General features: G+C 35.3%; 1 protein-coding gene across 3 annotated transcripts in view; it reads right to left on the minus strand.

The window, feature by feature from the left end:
* uif (sushi, von Willebrand factor type A, EGF and pentraxin domain-containing protein uif) overlaps window positions 1–18,571 on the minus strand; it is a 132,820-nt gene that overhangs the window by 21,512 nt on the left and 92,737 nt on the right. For all 3 annotated transcript variants that reach the window (XM_071583205.1, XM_071583206.1, XM_071583204.1), the window contains exons 19-49: window positions 17,920–18,063; window positions 17,719–17,837; window positions 17,273–17,465; window positions 17,043–17,166; window positions 16,705–16,886; window positions 16,337–16,527; window positions 15,946–16,215; window positions 15,566–15,677; window positions 14,442–14,643; window positions 14,242–14,352; window positions 13,342–13,832; window positions 13,124–13,245; window positions 12,221–12,312; window positions 11,920–12,137; window positions 11,342–11,594; window positions 11,008–11,142; window positions 10,710–10,907; window positions 10,143–10,358; window positions 9,401–9,693; window positions 8,720–8,846; window positions 8,436–8,636; window positions 7,095–7,322; window positions 6,816–6,949; window positions 5,532–5,725; window positions 3,916–4,163; window positions 3,695–3,826; window positions 3,366–3,531; window positions 3,033–3,281; window positions 2,689–2,821; window positions 2,403–2,573; window positions 1,062–1,299 (exon numbers count right to left, since the gene is read on the minus strand). In XM_071583205.1, coding sequence (XP_071439306.1) covers window positions 1,062–1,299; window positions 2,403–2,573; window positions 2,689–2,821; window positions 3,033–3,281; window positions 3,366–3,531; window positions 3,695–3,826; window positions 3,916–4,163; window positions 5,532–5,725; window positions 6,816–6,949; window positions 7,095–7,322; window positions 8,436–8,636; window positions 8,720–8,846; window positions 9,401–9,693; window positions 10,143–10,358; window positions 10,710–10,907; window positions 11,008–11,142; window positions 11,342–11,594; window positions 11,920–12,137; window positions 12,221–12,312; window positions 13,124–13,245; window positions 13,342–13,832; window positions 14,242–14,352; window positions 14,442–14,643; window positions 15,566–15,677; window positions 15,946–16,215; window positions 16,337–16,527; window positions 16,705–16,886; window positions 17,043–17,166; window positions 17,273–17,465; window positions 17,719–17,837; window positions 17,920–18,063 — 5,887 coding nt within the window. The remainder of the gene's footprint in view (window positions 1–1,061; window positions 1,300–2,402; window positions 2,574–2,688; window positions 2,822–3,032; window positions 3,282–3,365; window positions 3,532–3,694; window positions 3,827–3,915; window positions 4,164–5,531; window positions 5,726–6,815; window positions 6,950–7,094; window positions 7,323–8,435; window positions 8,637–8,719; window positions 8,847–9,400; window positions 9,694–10,142; window positions 10,359–10,709; window positions 10,908–11,007; window positions 11,143–11,341; window positions 11,595–11,919; window positions 12,138–12,220; window positions 12,313–13,123; window positions 13,246–13,341; window positions 13,833–14,241; window positions 14,353–14,441; window positions 14,644–15,565; window positions 15,678–15,945; window positions 16,216–16,336; window positions 16,528–16,704; window positions 16,887–17,042; window positions 17,167–17,272; window positions 17,466–17,718; window positions 17,838–17,919; window positions 18,064–18,571) is intronic.

Raw genomic sequence — 18,571 nt, forward strand, 5'->3', positions numbered from 1 at the left:
TATACACATAACAATAATTGTGTGATTACATCCACCCCTTTGTGATTGCCCCCCATTCATTACTTAAGTATTAGTTTTACCTAATCCAAAGTTCAAATTTTTATCAATCAAATCCAAAGTTTCTTTTTGAAGATGAAACTACACATATAGTTTCAATAAGGTAGATGGTTAAAAAGAGATTGAAAAAGACCATTAATTCCTCAAGAAAGGTTGTGTGGTACTTAAATGTGAGTAATAGTGAGAAATGATCCAAATAAAGAGAACAGCTCCTACTAATTGAGCGAATGAACTTTTGGCTACAATAAAAAGAGGTCTCACAGATGAGATTGTTTGGCTCCAACCTCATGTATATCGAAGGCCTAAAATTTCAACTGCTGAACATTTTGTTTGAATAATTGGGATTTGAAAGGACTTGTGAACATTAAGTGATATAGAGTTTCAGTTAGGACCATCAAAGAATCTATTGCAGAACTTTTAAGTCCTTGGATTTCATGCAAATTGGTATCCACTTCTGTAAAACATACCTCAGGCCCTTTGTATTGAGGAGCAAATTAGTGTTTATAAAATTGCTGCAAAAAGTTTCATTGTAATAGGCACCCAGGGGTGTCTTAAAGAGAAGCTGTGCTTGTACATCATAAAGAATTTACTCCTTAAGTCTAGAGTATTCACGGTGATATAGGGTGAATATATTTTGATAATAAATTTCAGAGTAAATAAATTAAACTTGAGAATATGAATCCCAAGTTTTTTCTAGTGGTAAATATCTTTGAACTTCCTAGAGAATATAAATTGACTAATGAAGAACGTACCAAAGTAATCATTCTATCTACTACCAATCACTGATATTTGAACAATAAGATTGAAATTAAGAAGCCATTCCAAAAATATTGTATCTAAAAATGGGCTTCCAGTGCATGCTTTCACAATTAAGGATAACTAATCATATTTTTTCATAGTCAAATTTTATACAAAGTTGAAAATGAAAAATTTAAATATTCTTTATAATTACTACACAAATAAATTGGGATTTAATTTCATTGTGTAATATCTGAAATTCTTACCGAGGACATATACGTTAAAAGAGCATGTAGCAGAGTTTCCAGCCAGATCATAAGCAACATAGGCAACACCATATGTTCCCCACAATAGACTTTGTCCTGGACGATGTCCACTGGCTTCTTCCACTCTTACTACGCCCACATTATCAGAAAATATTGGCTCATCCCAAGAGACTGTAGTGGTTCCATTCTTAGCGATGACCCAGATATCACCAGGGCAGTGATCCACCTTAGGAGGCACCTGGAAAGAAAAGCAATTATTTATTTAATCATGATGAAATAATAGCTATTTAGCTAAACAGAACAAAATTTCTCTAACAAAAACTTTAAAAAATTCTACACTATAAAGTAATCAATAATTGCACATTTTTATCTTGAAAATCGACCTACGTTTTGATGAAATGAGGTAAATCGACTGTTTCTGGGTATGGGAAAGTGATTTAGCTAGGTCTTGACACTGGCAAAATGCATTGAATAGGGGATGTTGGAATTCGTAAAAACAGTCCTATTTATTCCAATTTAATTTGTTGCATAAATACTGGTAATTGAGATTAAAGAAGTTGAGCAAACATTCATTCAATCAACTATGTTTTCAACATTATAGTCAGACAAGTGTGTTTATTGCATTTCACTATTTTCTTCAGTGCCCTGTTTTTTAATCCTCTGTGCCATCAGCAAACATCATAACACAAGAAAATTCACTGTAAACAATAGTTGGACACTCTTAATAACCTTGGGGTCAAGAATGTACTAACCTCATGAATAAAACCTTTTAGGTAATTTCTTATATTCATTGTAATATACTCTCTTTAAATTTCTTCAGTTTCTTTAAATTTATTGTAATGTATTTATTGTATATACTCTCATTAAATTTTAATTTTTAGTCAGCTATAAAAAGATACTAATTCAATTCAATCATTTTCAGTCCTTCTTTATTGAACACAATATCCAATTTAACATTTAGAATACTTCCTTAATTGTTATTTTTCCTCAATATTGATGGCACATTATACTTGATTTACTTGAAGTCAATTTTGATAACCTTTATCACAGAAAGACCATTAGTTCATTACTTTCTTTATTCATTTACATTGTTAAATAATTCTTTGATTGATTCGTCCATAATATGAGACATCAAAAATTCTAATTATAAAATTGTATACAAATAAATGGTGGAGAGACTTTCAGAAGTCTACCCAGATTATTTACATATAAATATGTCAGCCAAATAAACATTACAGAAGGAATATTTATTTCCCAATAAAATTTAGTTTACTTTACAGGATTATTAGCAGACTTAAGACTATTTAGATATGTTTAAAGGAAATCGATTCATTTCCTCACCTTATCAACTTGCAGCTGTTTGCATCGCGGTCCAACATAACCTCGAGGGCAAACTCGTTGACCACAATGAGATGGCACAATCCGCTCTACTCCCCCAGAGATATCTTCATAGCCTGCCCAAGTCAAAACTAATCCCCTGAATAAAACGGGCTCAGTACGGCAATCACGAACCTGAATATTAAAAAATTGGGTTAATATAATTTGTCCAGTTAAATTTGAATACTTTAATTAGACTGTATAAATGACTTATTTCACATGGAATATACTAAATAAAGCCCAAGCCAACCTGCTTCTGAATTTCATTGGTTACATCCAATGCTCTATCCCATATTTGGACCTTTGTCAAATGGCCTTGGAATCCTGATTCTGTGTATGCTTTTGCACTTTCAGCATTTGGTTTTCCTAGAGTAGCCCATCCACTGAGAATGGAGAGAGAGATAAACACTGCGATGAGTACATAAGATGGATATAAACTTAGGTGAGTATCTTCTTTCAATGATAACTTCTAGTTAAATTCATGTTCAATCAGTGACTCATTTGTAAAGAAAAATTGTATTTCACAACCAAAGGAATCTAGGGGCACATTGAAAGAATCAAATTGCATATTATCTGAAGACAATAACCACTTACTAATCTGGCAATTTCCTTCCTCCACCATAACCTTCAACTTTGCTGGCTATCAACCCTTCAGTAATTAGAGTAAGATCTCCAGTCTCCCCATTCCAAACTATAGCTATGTGATGCCACTGACCATCATTAATGGTAGCATACTCCCTAAAGCCCAGATACACATCTTGTAGGTCCTTGAACAAGGAAACTTGTACTCCATTGCTATGAGCTTGCATGAGGACTCTGCGGCCCATAGGTACATGTGAAGATCTGTGAAGTAAAAAAAAGTTCATTCAATGTTTTCTTCAAATATTGAGATTGATATATTTAATAGCGATCCTAAAAAGCACATACTTGACACTGTATAAGGTGAAGAAAGTGCCCCCTTCATCCTTTTGAGTAAATTGCACCCACATAGCGATTGTCATGCTCTGCTTCCCACCAATGAAGAATGGCACAATAAGTGAGGCACTACTTCGAGTTGGGTCCGTGAAGTACAAATCATAGTCAACAGAAATTGCTGGAAATAAATTAGTGTTTAAATATACATTATAATAAGGTAAAGTTAATTGACACAAACATAAATATTATTAGATATCAGTAAATTGAACACCAATTCAGACTTATGCCTATCATTTTTATGATGATTCATTGTTAGAGCTATGAAAAGTTAGCCTACTTACTCTTCCTACAGTCCTCTCCTGTTAAATTGAATGGACACTGACAGAAGAACTTCTCTGTTAGATCAATACATGTTGCTGATGGTGGGCAAGAGTTTTCTTTGCAGTCAACTATATCTTCTTCGCAGTGTTTACCTATAAGGTGTAACATACAAGATTTATGGAGCAAAATGAATAAACTAACTTCAATACTGATTATAACATAAAACTGAAATTAAACTTACCAGTAAAACCTGGTGGGCATACACAGGTATAACCTGGCCCACTGTCAAAGCAACTAGCTCCATTTTGGCATGCTCCAGCCACACACGCATCATATTCATATTGGCAACCCACTCCAGTGTAGTCACCTGGACAAGAGCAATTCAGGCCTGATCCAAAGTCTTGACAAGTGCCACCATGCATACATGGACTACCAATGCAACGCTCAGGAGCTGTCTCACACTGCTTCCCATCTGTTCCAGATGGACACCTGTGGAAACAATTTTCAGTGAGCCCATCGAAATGATATCCTCTATACTATGAGATAAACTAAATTACAGTCAGAAAAAGTTTACTCCTTTGATGACATACTTAGCTAATTAATTAAAGGCAAAGTATATTAAGGCATTACAATCCTTTTTACCTTATACATGATATTGTAATGCATAAGAGTGTTGATTAGCCTCAGTTAACAGGGGGTGGTCCCTAGCATACAATGGAAAATGAAAAATAATCATATACAAACAAATTTCCAGGCTATGATAACCTAATTTTCAGTGGCATATTGAATTAAAGTCTTGCATATAAATTTTGCAATTTATTTAGTGCTCACTTCACTATTCACAATTATGAAATTAAAAAAAAAAAATTGGAGATTTTATTAAAAATGGAATCATATGCTTATAAGATTCATGACTTAATTGCTTAAATATTGCAGAGAATATTCTCTTTTCCTGGTGGATTAAATATTATTAGCTGCTAGAATTATCGCAGGAGGGAAGGGAATGGTAGTTGATAGAAGGAGAGGGAATGCCTCCTGCAAATGAATAATCTATCTGTTGAATAGTGGGATTCTAGATAATAGGCACTGCACAGTATAAAATACTTTCAGTCTCTTTGGGGCTGCTATTGAAATGTTTAAAAGAAGCCCTCATCATGATTACCCACCTAAACTGCTAAAAATGGTTTAATTGTCTATACATCATACACATTAATATTTTGGATTATTAATTAGCATAGCATTGTTTTCAATTTTATTTTTATTTCTTGTTATTTTTCTAGTTTCCCAAGTTTGCATTAATCATTGTATGGTGAAATAATTATTACTTTATTTACCTATATATATTCCAGAGCTTGGTAGAATGATTCTAAATGGTATGTATATTGTAATGAACACTGGCCATTTATATGTGGCATGAGATGAATGTGACCAACAGGGTAGGGTAAAATAATATGAAGAGAAAGGGGTTGGAGGAAAGGGGAATGGGTTCTGGATATGAGAAATTATAAATCCACTGTAATGGCCATTCATTTCATTTTAAACTGTATTAATTTCATAAACTGAACATTTCCTCTGCCCTCATAGCAAGTCATATGATTTCATCAACACATCTCCTCGACCCACTATGGTTCTGTCTCTTAGTGATAACAGCAGTTAACCAGCAAAACCTTTGGTAGGTTACCATTCTGACCTCCCTTAGTTCAGATCCCCATTTAATCTTTTTCCCTTTCCCTATTAATAGCTATAAAATTGCAACAGCAAGTTATTTGTTACTTGTAAAAAAATATTTTTGATATATAATTAAAATCCAATTGGAGGTAGGAATATCAGCTAAATTAGTATAAATGATGTACTTACACACAGAAATAATCTTGGAATAGGTCAATGCAGTTGGCATCATTTTGGCATGGATGGTTTTGGCAAGTGCCAATGTCTTTCTCACAATGGACTCCAGTCCAGCCAGGGGGGCAAAGACAGCGGAATCCACCAACCTCATCCATACATGTTCCCTGGTTCAAGCATGGCTCAGATGCACAGTCATTGTGGTTAACCTGTTAAATTGATGGATATATGGATGCATCAATCAAAGATAACATTTTACACATAACACTTTTGTCACACACATTTTCATTTGTAGGCTGATTAATGTTAAGCAAGTCACACTTGGTCTTACACACAATTTCATGCTTATTCCAGAGCAGCAAGCCAATTTACAAGTCTTGCAAAAATTGAAAAATTCAAAACTTTTTTGGCCTCATCCTATTAAGTACATAATGGCACTAGTGTGGTGGGAAAAATATATTGTATTTGGTAGATGGTGATTTAATGACATATATTCTTGGGAAATGAGCCTCTATTCTTGTAATACATTAAATTTCACAATATGTTTTTTAGATAATCTTTTATGCAGAGTGGTCAACGGAATCCAGTATCTTAATTCCTGACTTTTCCTATTTTTTTATTAATTGCCTGATTTAAAAAATCTCCACCAAACACAAACAATTAAGTTTTTACTCAATATTGGTGGTAGCTGAAACTGGATTTTACCAAAATTCAGGGGTTTTAGATTATCTTTCTGCAGTGTTTTCTGACATTGGCACATCTGTCTAAGTTTACTCTCAAGATTTTTGACAGAAATAAAAAACAAAGCTGGAGGAGGAATCTCTCAAAGAACTTAAATTGCTTCCAAAAATATGTTTCTCTGACCAGTGATTCACTAAGAAAAAAAGTATGCTTAAATGATTTGGAAAAATATAAACAGATTTTTGATGAAGAAAACAGTTATAAAACTTATGCTGCTTTTTATTATCTAGTGTAACAACGTTTATAGGCTCCACAGAGCCATTTTTCCAAAAAAATCATCATTTTTCAAAGTTTTCATTTTATGCCATGGGAAAATGTTTTAAGTGCATTGAAAAAATAATATGTCTAATAAACCACATTAATCAACCCAAGGGTTAGTTTTATCCTAGGAAAAAAATCATCTGTCTACGAAAGTCCCAGACTTTTTCCAGTCTCACTAATTTCTCAGACTTTTCCCAAATTTCTTGGTTTTCCCTGATGCTAGTCGCCAGATAGAAGTGGAAATATTGCACTTTCTACTCTCTAAATAAACATATATTTGTTTTGAATGGGACTTACCTCACAGAATAGGCCAGTGTAGCCATCCCTGCACTGACACACGAATTTATTATCCATGTCGATACACTTTTCAGTTCCTTCAGCATTGCATGGGTCACTTAGACACTCATCAATTTCTGCTTCACATTTGAATCCTATCAAAAGTTGGTTCATTTTAGATAAAATATGCAACTATAATTTTTATACTGATATAAATATATGAATACCATACCATCTCATGCAATGGTAGCATTAAATCATATCTTCTCAACCTCTAGAAGAAAAAACAAAATTTCTTACCCACAAAACCTGGGCGACATTTACAGCTGAAACCATCCAGTTTATCTATGCAAGATCCTCCATTTTGACAAGGTTTAATGGCACAGTCATCAATTGTATGTTGGCATCTTTTGCCTGTATATCCTGGCTCACATGTGCACTTGTAATCATCCACCAGATCTTCACATTGACCACCATTCTGGCATGGAGAACTACTGCATTCATTTATGTTGGAATCACATGAAGCCCCTTGAAAAAAAATTATTCTTAATTTCCAAGTCAATAGCTACAGTTATGAAAGATCCATGCAAATTATACTATTGATACTGCTAAACAGTGTGATATTAACATACCAGATAAGTGGCATATAATAAGATGGAGCAATTATAAACCATAAAAACCATAAACACAGTAATCAACCCGAAGGTCGGTTTGGTAGGTGATGGTAGAGTTCAACCAGTACTAAGCCCTATATGGCGTGTGAATATTCACACATCAGGGTAGGGGGGCCAGTTCCTTTCCCTGTGCCGGTTATGGTTTCCCAGGAAGATCTGGTACCCGAAATATCACATAACTTGGGTGGAGCTGCAGGTGCCCAGAGTGCCTTGCCCGGGAATCGAACCTGGGCCCGTCCAGTCAGCATCCAATGCTCTACCCCCTGGACTACCGCGACCCACGGAGCAATTATCCACACTATTATATCCAGATATATATATTTTTTTAAGTTAATCTACCGGTTAAGGTAGGTTTTTGGATGGACACAACTACCAAACAAATATTTTATTACTCCTAACAAAACACAAAATCCATCATCCTACTCTATATCAGGTCCCTCTTCATCTCTGAGTACTTTCTTCCTCCCTTCATCCCGTCCAACATCCCTATCCTGTTCCTTCCCTTTCCTCTTTTGCCCAACATTCTGCCCTCTATCACAGTCTTCAACATCCCACTCCCGGTCAACACCCCCTTCATCCACTTTTCCTGCCTCCATAGGATTGCTCCCAACAAACCCCTCTCTTCGCCCACCATACCAAGTACTTCCTCATTTGTTTTCTTCTCTGTCCATTTCACCTTCTCCATTCTTCCCCACACCCACATTTCAAAAGCCTCCAATCTACGTCTATCCTCCTGCTTTAATGACCACGTTTCCGCACCGTACATAGCTACGCTCCATATCAAAGTTTTTACGAGTCTTTTCTTAACAATCCAGATATATAGCAAACTAAATTTCAGTTACTGACTATAATTCATTAGAATACTGAGGGAATCTGAATCAATTTAATGACTAACAATTATTAGAATAAGAAGTGATTAGAATATTCCAAGTATAATGATGAGAAGTTGTGGCAGGGAAATACTTACCAGTCCACCCTGGGTGACAGATACATCTGTAGGAGAAAAGCTTGTCAACACAAATTCCATGCTGACAAGGATTGTCAGCACATAAGTCAATCTTTTCCTGGCAACGTTTTCCTGCAAACCCAGGTGGGCATGAACAGCTAAAGTCAGCTACTAAATCTGTACAGTTGGCTCCAAGGAGACAAGGCTTTTCAGCACAGTCATCTGCCAGTGATGGAAAAAAATGTGTCATACATTGATAATCTTTGTTAGTGTAATAAAAAAATGAAAAATTTTACACACTTTACCTGTATTGATTTCACATCTCTGGCCCTCCCAGCCATTGAGACATTCACATTTAAAGCGTCCTTGTTGAAGAGCAACACAAGATGCGCCATTTGCACATGGGTTTCCATTGGCAGTACAAGGATTGATCTAGAAAGAAGAAACTTAATGATCAAGAATAGGCAACTTACTCCAGCTTGAAAAGTAAGTTGAAAATATGTTGTTATTTTAAAGGAAAAACAATCAATATTTTTCATAATTCCTGCTAATAAAGTTAAAGAAAATAATATCACACAATTGGTAAATCAAGAAAAAATCAATTCTACCTAATATCCATCCAATGTAAGCTATTGCTGTAAAATTTAATTACAACATGTCATGAGTTGAAAAGTTAATTAGATTTCTGAAACTCGTATATTATTTATCAATATTCAAAAGCTAATTTCGCAGAATAAAATTACTCACTACAATGGACAGGATTTCTATAGATAACTCAATTCTCAAACTTAAAATTCACGAGCATGAATATTTTAAGCATCTTCTGTGTGGACCAATGCAGCTGAAAACCTAAATGCTGCAGAATCCTTATTAATTCTGGGCCTCAGTCGGCAGAATTGATGACCTAAAATCTTGCCATAAATTTACACTTATGCTAAAAATCTAGTTATGAGTTCAAAGACCACTATCAAATAAACCTTACTTACAGTCATGTCACAATCAATGCCAGTGTAACCAGAGCGACATAAGCAGGTGTAATTGTTGATTCCAGGTTCATCTTTGCACATTGCTCTTTCAGGGCATGTATCATTCTGACAGTCTGACTTCTCTTCTTGGCAGTTCAACCCACTATAGCCTTGAGGACACTGGCATCGATATCCTTGGGGTAAGTCAATGCAGCTTCCACCATTGAAACAAGGCATTGAGGAACACTCATCAATATCTATCTCACAACGACGACCAGAAAAGCCAGCAGGGCAAAAGCACTGAATTCCATGTCCTGGAAAGCATTCATATTTACGTTAATGAAATGATATTGATATAATCGTAATAATTACAATGGAAAAAGTTAAATAAAGAATAATCTTTCACCATACTAAATTGCTGCATCAAGCAATTAGCTGCACTATTGGAGTAGATAGAGAGGGCATGGCAACACAGGTATCAAACTAGAAGAAGTGAGCTTTCTGCTACATTGGTAGACGTTCAAGCAGTAGCCACCATAGGGACCAAATGCCCTCTCCATATACCAATGGCTGATTTTCTTATGCTATATAATTATTTCAATGAAGATTTGAGGAAATTTAAAAATAAAACCCCATTCTCTGATGAAAAATGAATGACAATTATTTCCATCAATATTAATAGTCCATTTCCTTCCAGAAACTCCATTAATCTATGTTCCTTGACGTTGTCATTCACTTCAAAAGATGCAATCACAGCACTAACCCATAGGCACACAAAGGCCTCCATGCTGACATGCATTCTCAGTACACTGAACTGTGGAGCACTCCCCTCTCCCAACTGCAGCTGTGCTCTCCGTCTTCATGTCAGTAGGACACTCAAAACATGTGGTTTGGCCTGGTTGTGGTTGGTAGAAATTCTTGGGGCAGGGAGCACATGGAGCAAGACCAGTATCAGAGTAGAACCCAGGAGAGCATTTGGCTGAAATGAGAGCGTATCAATTAGCTCAGGATACCATTTACAGAGCCATAAGCAGTAATAACTTCTGACATTCATATTTAATATAATGGTATCATTAGTACGCATGCTAAGATCTTAATTTGTAAGATTGATATATTGTAAGATTGATATTTGTACGATTGATATTGATAAACAATAATATTTGCAAGTTGCAAATATCTGCTTCATTTGTTCATAAAGTTTGACTGCCTCATCTGATTTATATTTCTTACTAATATCAATAAATTTTTGATTCACCACACATAAATGATTCTGAATTTTAAACATTGAATAAAATAAACAATGCTTAGGAACTAAAAAAAATTAAGTTACCTCTACAGTATTCCTTCCCAGGAGCTGCTGGTTGGAAAGTGTAGGTACTAGCAGGACATGCTTGGCAGTCTTTGAAGCCACCAGTAGGGGGTTCCCCTGTATAACTATTACGTGGGCACTCAAGACATGGCACTAAACCAGTGGGAGAGTATGTCCCAAACCCACATACCGGCACACAGTCCATCAAACTCTTGGATCCTAAAGGAAAGCAAACTCATCAGAAAAAAGCAATGCAACAAACTGTACAGATGTACTAAGAAGATACACAACAGGTCCCTAAACTTAGAGGCAACCTCACCTTCCTCTTTGGTGTAAGTTCCTAATGGGCACCGAATGCATGACCCTTGTCGGTCCTTATTCTGGTAAAATCCTCTTGGGCAGGATGTACAAAAATTTTGCTTCTCACCGGCAAATGTACCAGCTGGACAGTGTACTGAAAAAATGAAGCATGAATCATGCTCATTAAATGACTCACATATCACTGACTAAAACTGATATTTGGCTCTTGGTCTATATTATTTTTCATATGCATGTACTTGAAGAGCCTTAATGATGCAGGAGGCCAAGGTTAAAATAACTATTTCTGAACATATATCTCATTATATTGAGAAACCCATTTTTGTACAACTTACAGCATCTTGGGACATCATTGGTATCCATATTCAGAACCTCGCCCACATTACAGGTGAAGCCACGTGAAATTTTAGAATGTAATGCTCTCAAGGGAGGGCACTGATTTCCAATTGCACTAATGTTCAACAATGGTTCAATTACAGCCGTGGCATAAGGAATAGACAGATCAAAAATAAGATTCAGAGTAGAGCCACAAAGGTCATACAACTGAGGCTGTCGTACTGCTGGAACAACCACAAGAATGAAGTCCATCTGAAAGAAATTATTTTATTCAATGAATCAAAATCATATTCATTCATAGTATCAAAAGAATCATTACACATAATCAATATGTTAACATCAATCAATTTTAATATGAAAAGGTGAAAGTGGATTCACACAGAAAATAAATTATTTATAGTTAGAAGCATTAGGGACTCCTTAGTATTTGTTGTCTTAACTCCATTTAATACTTAGGCTCCATAAAAAAGCCATCACGCTATGTCCTTTATTAATGCTAAAGATTCTATTAATACATCATCAGTGTAATTAAATTAAGGTAAGTGTATAATGCAACCAAATTTAGTCATCAGCTTACCTGCACAACATTGTCCTCCATCAGCTTTGGCTTAGTTTCAACAAAAGATACATTCATGTTAACATTCACGGCAGAGCACCTCTGAGTCAAAACATTATTGAGACTAGCATAATATTGAGCCAAAAGGTCTTCATACTGGGCCAAACAAAGAGTTGCTACAGCACCATTGGCTCTGTAAGTAACAGTTGCTACTACATGGTAGTCTGCTTGTTGAGTGTCTAAAAAGAAATTTCTGCGTTTAAAACATGATCATTCCACATGAAGAAAACTGCATTAGTAAAACATAATATACACTATTCACCTTCAGACACACAATCTGGGACTACAGATGTTGGCGTCCAAGGGCTCTTTTCTTCACAGTTAAATGATTTTACAGCATCTCCATCAGTGAACCTAATATCATGGCATAATTACATTCAATGAGATACACTCAAAGGAATAAAAATATGGATCTCAATATGAAAGGTATTGCATACATTATTCAATTTTAATGTATTAAAAATTATATAAAAAATGCATTTTTATTTTTAGATTTCAGTAATATTCTTTATGCCCACAAATGACAAAAGGTTATAAGGCATAATGAATCAGTAAATTTCTTATGGTTTTGTGAAATCATGTTTTGTTAGCCTACTTGCTTATTCTATGTAATGGTTACCTAGAGAGGGTAATCGAAATTGGTACAATTTGAATTTCCAGGGCATGCTGCTGAAAAGCAAGTACTCCCCTCTTGCAAACCATAAACCATGTTAAAATTGATTCACTTTTTGTGGCCCCATTTCATATTATTTTGCATTATTTATTCAAAAATTTGGGTTAAGTTTTGCAAATAAATTTTCAGTGAACATGGGTAGCAGGGAGGAGAGGCCCTGGGCCTAGGACAAGACAATTTCCTTGTCCAGAAAATACCACGGCTAAGTAATGTTTGGAATCAACTGCAATGGTTACCTAGGTACAGAAATATTAAAACCTTTTTGAAAAGTATAGTGCATCTCAGAAATAAGGGAACATGTCCAAAGGAGTTTTTTCAGACTTTCACAGGGACATGGGGGAAGTTAAAGAGAGCACCCATGATATATATATATATATATATATATATATATATATATATATATATATATATATATATATATATATATATATATATATTGGCCTGCACTATGAAGGGATTAATGTCATAAGAAAATATTAGTTTCATGGTTACCTGTAGCCAGGATTGCATGTAGCAATGCACTTAAGTCCTTTTTCTCCAGGTAAACAATTAAGAGCTCCATTTGCTGGTGGTTTTAATTCCCAATCTACACATGGAGTTGCTTGAACAGCCACCTAAATGATTCATCCCATAGATAAACTACTTTTAGAAGAGTTCATTTTTGGAATATTGGTAAAAAATCAGAATTTGTAATAAAAAAATTGACTTACCTGAAAGTGGCACGTTGCCTGATTTCCATATTTATCAGTGGCAATAACAGTGACATTTTCAAATCCACCAATAGGAATGGTTGCTCTTTCAGGAACAAAAGAAACTCTGACCTCTCCAGAGGCATCAGATGCATTGACTCTTCTACGAGTGTCATTGAAATTCACCAAGTAGCTTTCTTGCCTGTCCACTAACTCAATCACATAGCTCTGAGGACAGCTAAGAGAAGGAGGTGTGTCGTCTGGGACAGTTATGTTGATCTCACAAATGGCCACATTGCCATCATAATCAAATGCAACATATTTCACCACCATGTCCTTGAATACTTGAATGGGTGTATGGAAACTCTGTGGCTTGACATCCAAACGGGCAATACTTCCACTGTTGTCAACAGCAATAGGCTCTGTAAAGTTAACTGGTTCTAATCCATTTGGTCCCTTTTGAACAATAATTGGCTGCTGAGGACAATTTTGGAAAACAGGAGGCTCATTATCTGGAATGGATCAAAATTTTCAGGGTCACAATTATAAATAACACTCTGATGCAAAGTTGAACGACTCTATGCTACCTAATTATTTACATTGAAGGCCCAAAATTTAGAATGTGATTTTGAAAGAATTACAAGCTGTTGAATTTTTTCAAAGTGTTTTCCTGGAGAGTGCCAGTGAATAACTCATCAATTAACATAAATAATTTCATTCAAAAAATGTAATCAATGTTGCTGAAAGGTTATAATGGAAATATAAATAGTTCCAAAAAAATGAAGGAGCAAGGAAGCTGAGCTTGCATACGATGCCCTATTATAAAATCTTTCAAAAAGCACTCATGGGTATCACAGCAATAAAAAAAAGTTATTTCATTTACCACAGTCATTAGTGAAACAAATAAGGTCTCTTACTCACCAACACAGGGAGAGTACCCATAGTCATAACCAAGGAGGGGCTCTTCCTCTGGCTCTTCACAACCCATCAACTCAAACTTCAAACAAGCATTGTCCATATAACTCACGATACCTGAAAATTACAAGAGTTTCTGAAATTGTGACACTAAATTCAATTTATAAAGAAGGAAAAATGAACTCATAAGTGTACATTTGGCTTACCTAAAATAACAAATCTAGCTTGAACATATTTAGGCAGAGTGATCATGGCGAGTTCTCCGTAGTTCCCTGGGTCTCTCATTGTCAAGTTGAAGTTAGGGAAGTAAACAACATAGTTCTCACTTTCTGCTTGCTTGTAGAAGAATCTAATCTCAGTTGGACGTCCAACAATGTCATTGGTTACAACACCTTTCACCAAGATTGCCTTTAAAAAGAAACATGAATGAGCAACTATGCATCTGCAAGTATAGTTGATGACTTTAATTATATGGAATGGGATTCAAGGGCATAATAAATATGAATGATAATAAGAATGGAGTTAAGTGCATAATCACACAAAATGAGAGGAGGCTCAAGTGGCTATATGGTGCATTGATGTCTTTAGACTATTTTTATGGTATCTATTTACTAGTTAGAACACTCATATGAACATCAACCAATCTGATTTAGGCCATTTGGAGAACCTATAAAGCCAATTACTGGTTCTGGATCTAAAATAAATTTCATTTGATGCTAAATTGGTACAAATGCATTTTCAATGATTTTTTTGTAGTGAATTAATTTTAGGTAAAGTTCCGGTTAGGGTAGGTTTTGGATGGACACAAATACCAAATGAACATCTCCTAACAAAATACAACCCCACATCCTACTCTACAACAAGTCCCTCTTCATCTCTGTGTACTTCCTTCCCCCCTTCATCCTGTCCAACACCCTTATCCTATTCCTGCCCTTTTCTTATTTGCCTAACATTCTCCCCTCTATAACAGCCTTCAACATCCCACTGACGATCAAAATGCTTGGTAGTGAATAAATGTACTAAATACTGGAAATATCATCATTCAATCAGAATAAAAATAACACAAACATTTCATGATAAATGATATCTTATGATGCAATTTTTTTTCCTTTTTGGTAGATCTTTGCGGGTTATGAACCTCTCACACATCTCTTGAAGACTAATTTAGGTGTTGACTATAATGGCAGGCATACATTTGTAAATATATCCTCCCTAATCTCTTGGACCATTTCTTGTCATACTAGTCCCCTCCATTATTAATAAATACAAGAGGTACTAACACATATTTTGCTGCTGTAAATAAGTAACCATGAAATAGTTTTTCACTTACCTTCACTCTAAAAACTTGTCCTAGATCTACACTGACGTATGTAAAAGCTTCTTGTTTTCCACACCATCCAGTTACTGAGTTAAGGCGGACATTTCTGGCTTCATAATTTGGTCTGCAAATAAAAAAACAATTGAAAATAACATTAATGAAAAATTAAAATCTACACTACAATAACATCATAGTCATTGTAATGGTTAAGTTGGGCATGTGATGTAGCTTACTGCAGTTCAAAGTCATAACGGTTAACAGCTTGATAATAGCACTATTAATAGTGATAATAACCAATGGATCAGCAATATAAAATAATTAATGGTGCAAAGAATGTTCTACTAATTCAATCAATTTGGAAGGAACCTAATGTCCTGTAATAAAATAAGAACCTTTCAGAGGTAGCATTGATTGCAGAGTCAGGTATTCTTCCAGATGCCAATCCAAGAGGTTTTACAACTCTGCACTCAGGCTCGCGTATGCAGGTAATTGGTCTTGGGTTGATCAGAATGTATCCAGGCCTATTGCAGCCAAATTCAACTTCTGCACCTTGTTCATAGCTTTTGGCAACCTGAAATCCATCTGTAGGGCGTCCTGGATCAGCACAAACTGGCCCTTCACACCGCAGATCACCAAAGTCCCACACTCCATTAGCTTGACACCTAGTTTGGAAATATAAAACTGCCTTTTAAACAGACCATCCAAAAAAACAATGGCAATGGCTCAATATATGAGCTAAATTCCATCCTTGCTTCATGATTCAAGAACAGTAAAATACCGTACCTCACAACATTGTCATGATTATTAGTTTGCCCAGCTAACTTGAAAGTATTTTGGCATCCAAAGTAGAATGATGATTGATATTTTGTGTCTGGTATGTTTCCATACTCAGCTCCTGGGGATGGTAATGGCACACCACAATTCACTCTAGGGCAGCCTGGTTGAAGTCCAGATAGCCAATAATCAGGGAAGCCCTGTAAGGATACAGTAATGTTGGAAATAACATCCTTGTGTTTGAACCATGGAATATAAATTCTATAAATATTCAAATAAAAATTCAATAAATATATAAAACAACAATATCCATTCCTAACTCAATGACTAAAAATTTACATTTATAACTAAGCAAAAGGGTTAAATTTTGCACCCACCGGTTTCGGATCATAAACACACTGCCTAAATCCTGAAGTAGCAGTTTTCCTGAGAAGTCGTCCAGTGCTTCCACAGTTAAGGGTAACATTTTCTCGGAAGGGCAAGAGAACACTTTCCTGGTTTGGTCGTAAAACAGCGAGACCTTCTGTCTTGTCATCCTGTAAGGAGACACACTGGGCATCTGCAAAAAATAATGAAAACAGTGATAATTAGCTGTACTTATTCTGACCATAGATGAACAGTTGGAGCGGTTTTAAATCTTGTTTCTTAATTTACTACATCACTCTCTTTGAGGCTCAAACATGGTATTAGTTTATTGCTTAACATTCCTACTTACATTTGCATTCAGGAACAGTACCATTCCACATTCCTCCAGAGGTACACAAAAGTGAAGCTGTACCCATCATAACATAGCCAAAGTTGCACTGAAAGCTTACAAGATCACCAAAGTGATACATTTCCTGTAGATTAAAAAAATGCAATTTTAGGCCAAAGGCAATGAGCAGATAAAATATATAAAATTGACTATGGAATTCAGCATGAAAAAATTTTAAAAAATACACTCACTTTGGTAGAGAGCAATACTCCATTCTCAGGTGCTTGAAGTTTAGGACACATCACTGGGACACATGTTTTGTTGCGTTGATATGTGTCACCATCTCTATCCCCAGATTCAGAGGAATCAATGGTGAATCCAGCAGTACCATTTGATAGGAAAAGTTGGTAGCCAATGTTACAGACACAAGAGTAATTTCCAGGACTTGAAAGAGATACAAGAACACTGATTATTAAACCTTAAAATGCCTTGAAAAGTCTCAACATCAAGATTGTATGCTGGCAAGATTTTTAATGATAATATTCTATAGTAACACTATGCATGTAACATAGATTTATAGGTATGCCATATAATTGGCAAAAACTATTATGCGCTGGTAGAATAATCATAGAAAAGTTAAAACAATTAACAATCTACAGAACATACAGCTCTTCAACTTCATGTAAAAGTTACTCACCTGTTAATACACTTTTGGTCACAGCCTCCATTTTTGACAATACATTCATTGATGTCACTACATTCAAGTCGTGTGCATCCCATTACTTCTAACCTTAGGCAAGGTGCCTCAACATAGTCCTGTAAGGAATATTGATTTTAGATATTTGGAAAATATACTTTTCAGTAATATCAGGTTGTGTAAAAAAACATTCATAGATACCTGAATTTTGAACCTGATATATTGAGCTTCTATGGGAATTGGTAGGTTTAGAACAGAAAGAGTAGGCTCCAATATTCTAAATTCAACAGGTGTGCCGTCTGGGTTGGTATAATCTTTGAAAACATCGGTGAGGTCATCAGTGTACTGGAAGGATAGAATACACAAATACAATTATTTTTGTACATACAGGCCAAGCCCACTCTATGCAATTTTACTTTCTTGCAGTTAATTTGAATAAATACAACCACAATGATAATTCTTATTGTGCTACATGAACTGATCATTTTACACGCTTCAAAGGCACTGTAAGTAGCAAATTGAAATTTTGATACGAATCAGCCTTAAAATAGCTCCTGCCCACAGTATAACAAAATCATGATTTCCACTTCAGGAATACCATACTGGATAACTGTATTTACTGGAATACTGGTAAAAATACCGCCATTGATAGAGAAGATAATGTCATAATGAGATTCTAAGAAATGTTAGCTGATTGCTATGTAAATATTTGCAGATAGTCATATTTCATGAAATGCATGAAACAATGTGAATATCACAATGGTGGGCATAATTTAGAATCAAAGTATGATCAAAATTTTGAGTTTTGAATACAATATTTGTACTTAGGGACCAGTAAAAATAACTTGCATAC

Source organism: Hetaerina americana, unplaced genomic scaffold (assembly GCF_022747635.1).
Source record: "Hetaerina americana unplaced genomic scaffold, ioHetAmer1.1.p SCAF_13, whole genome shotgun sequence".
Lineage (NCBI taxonomy): Eukaryota > Metazoa > Arthropoda > Insecta > Odonata > Calopterygidae > Hetaerina > Hetaerina americana.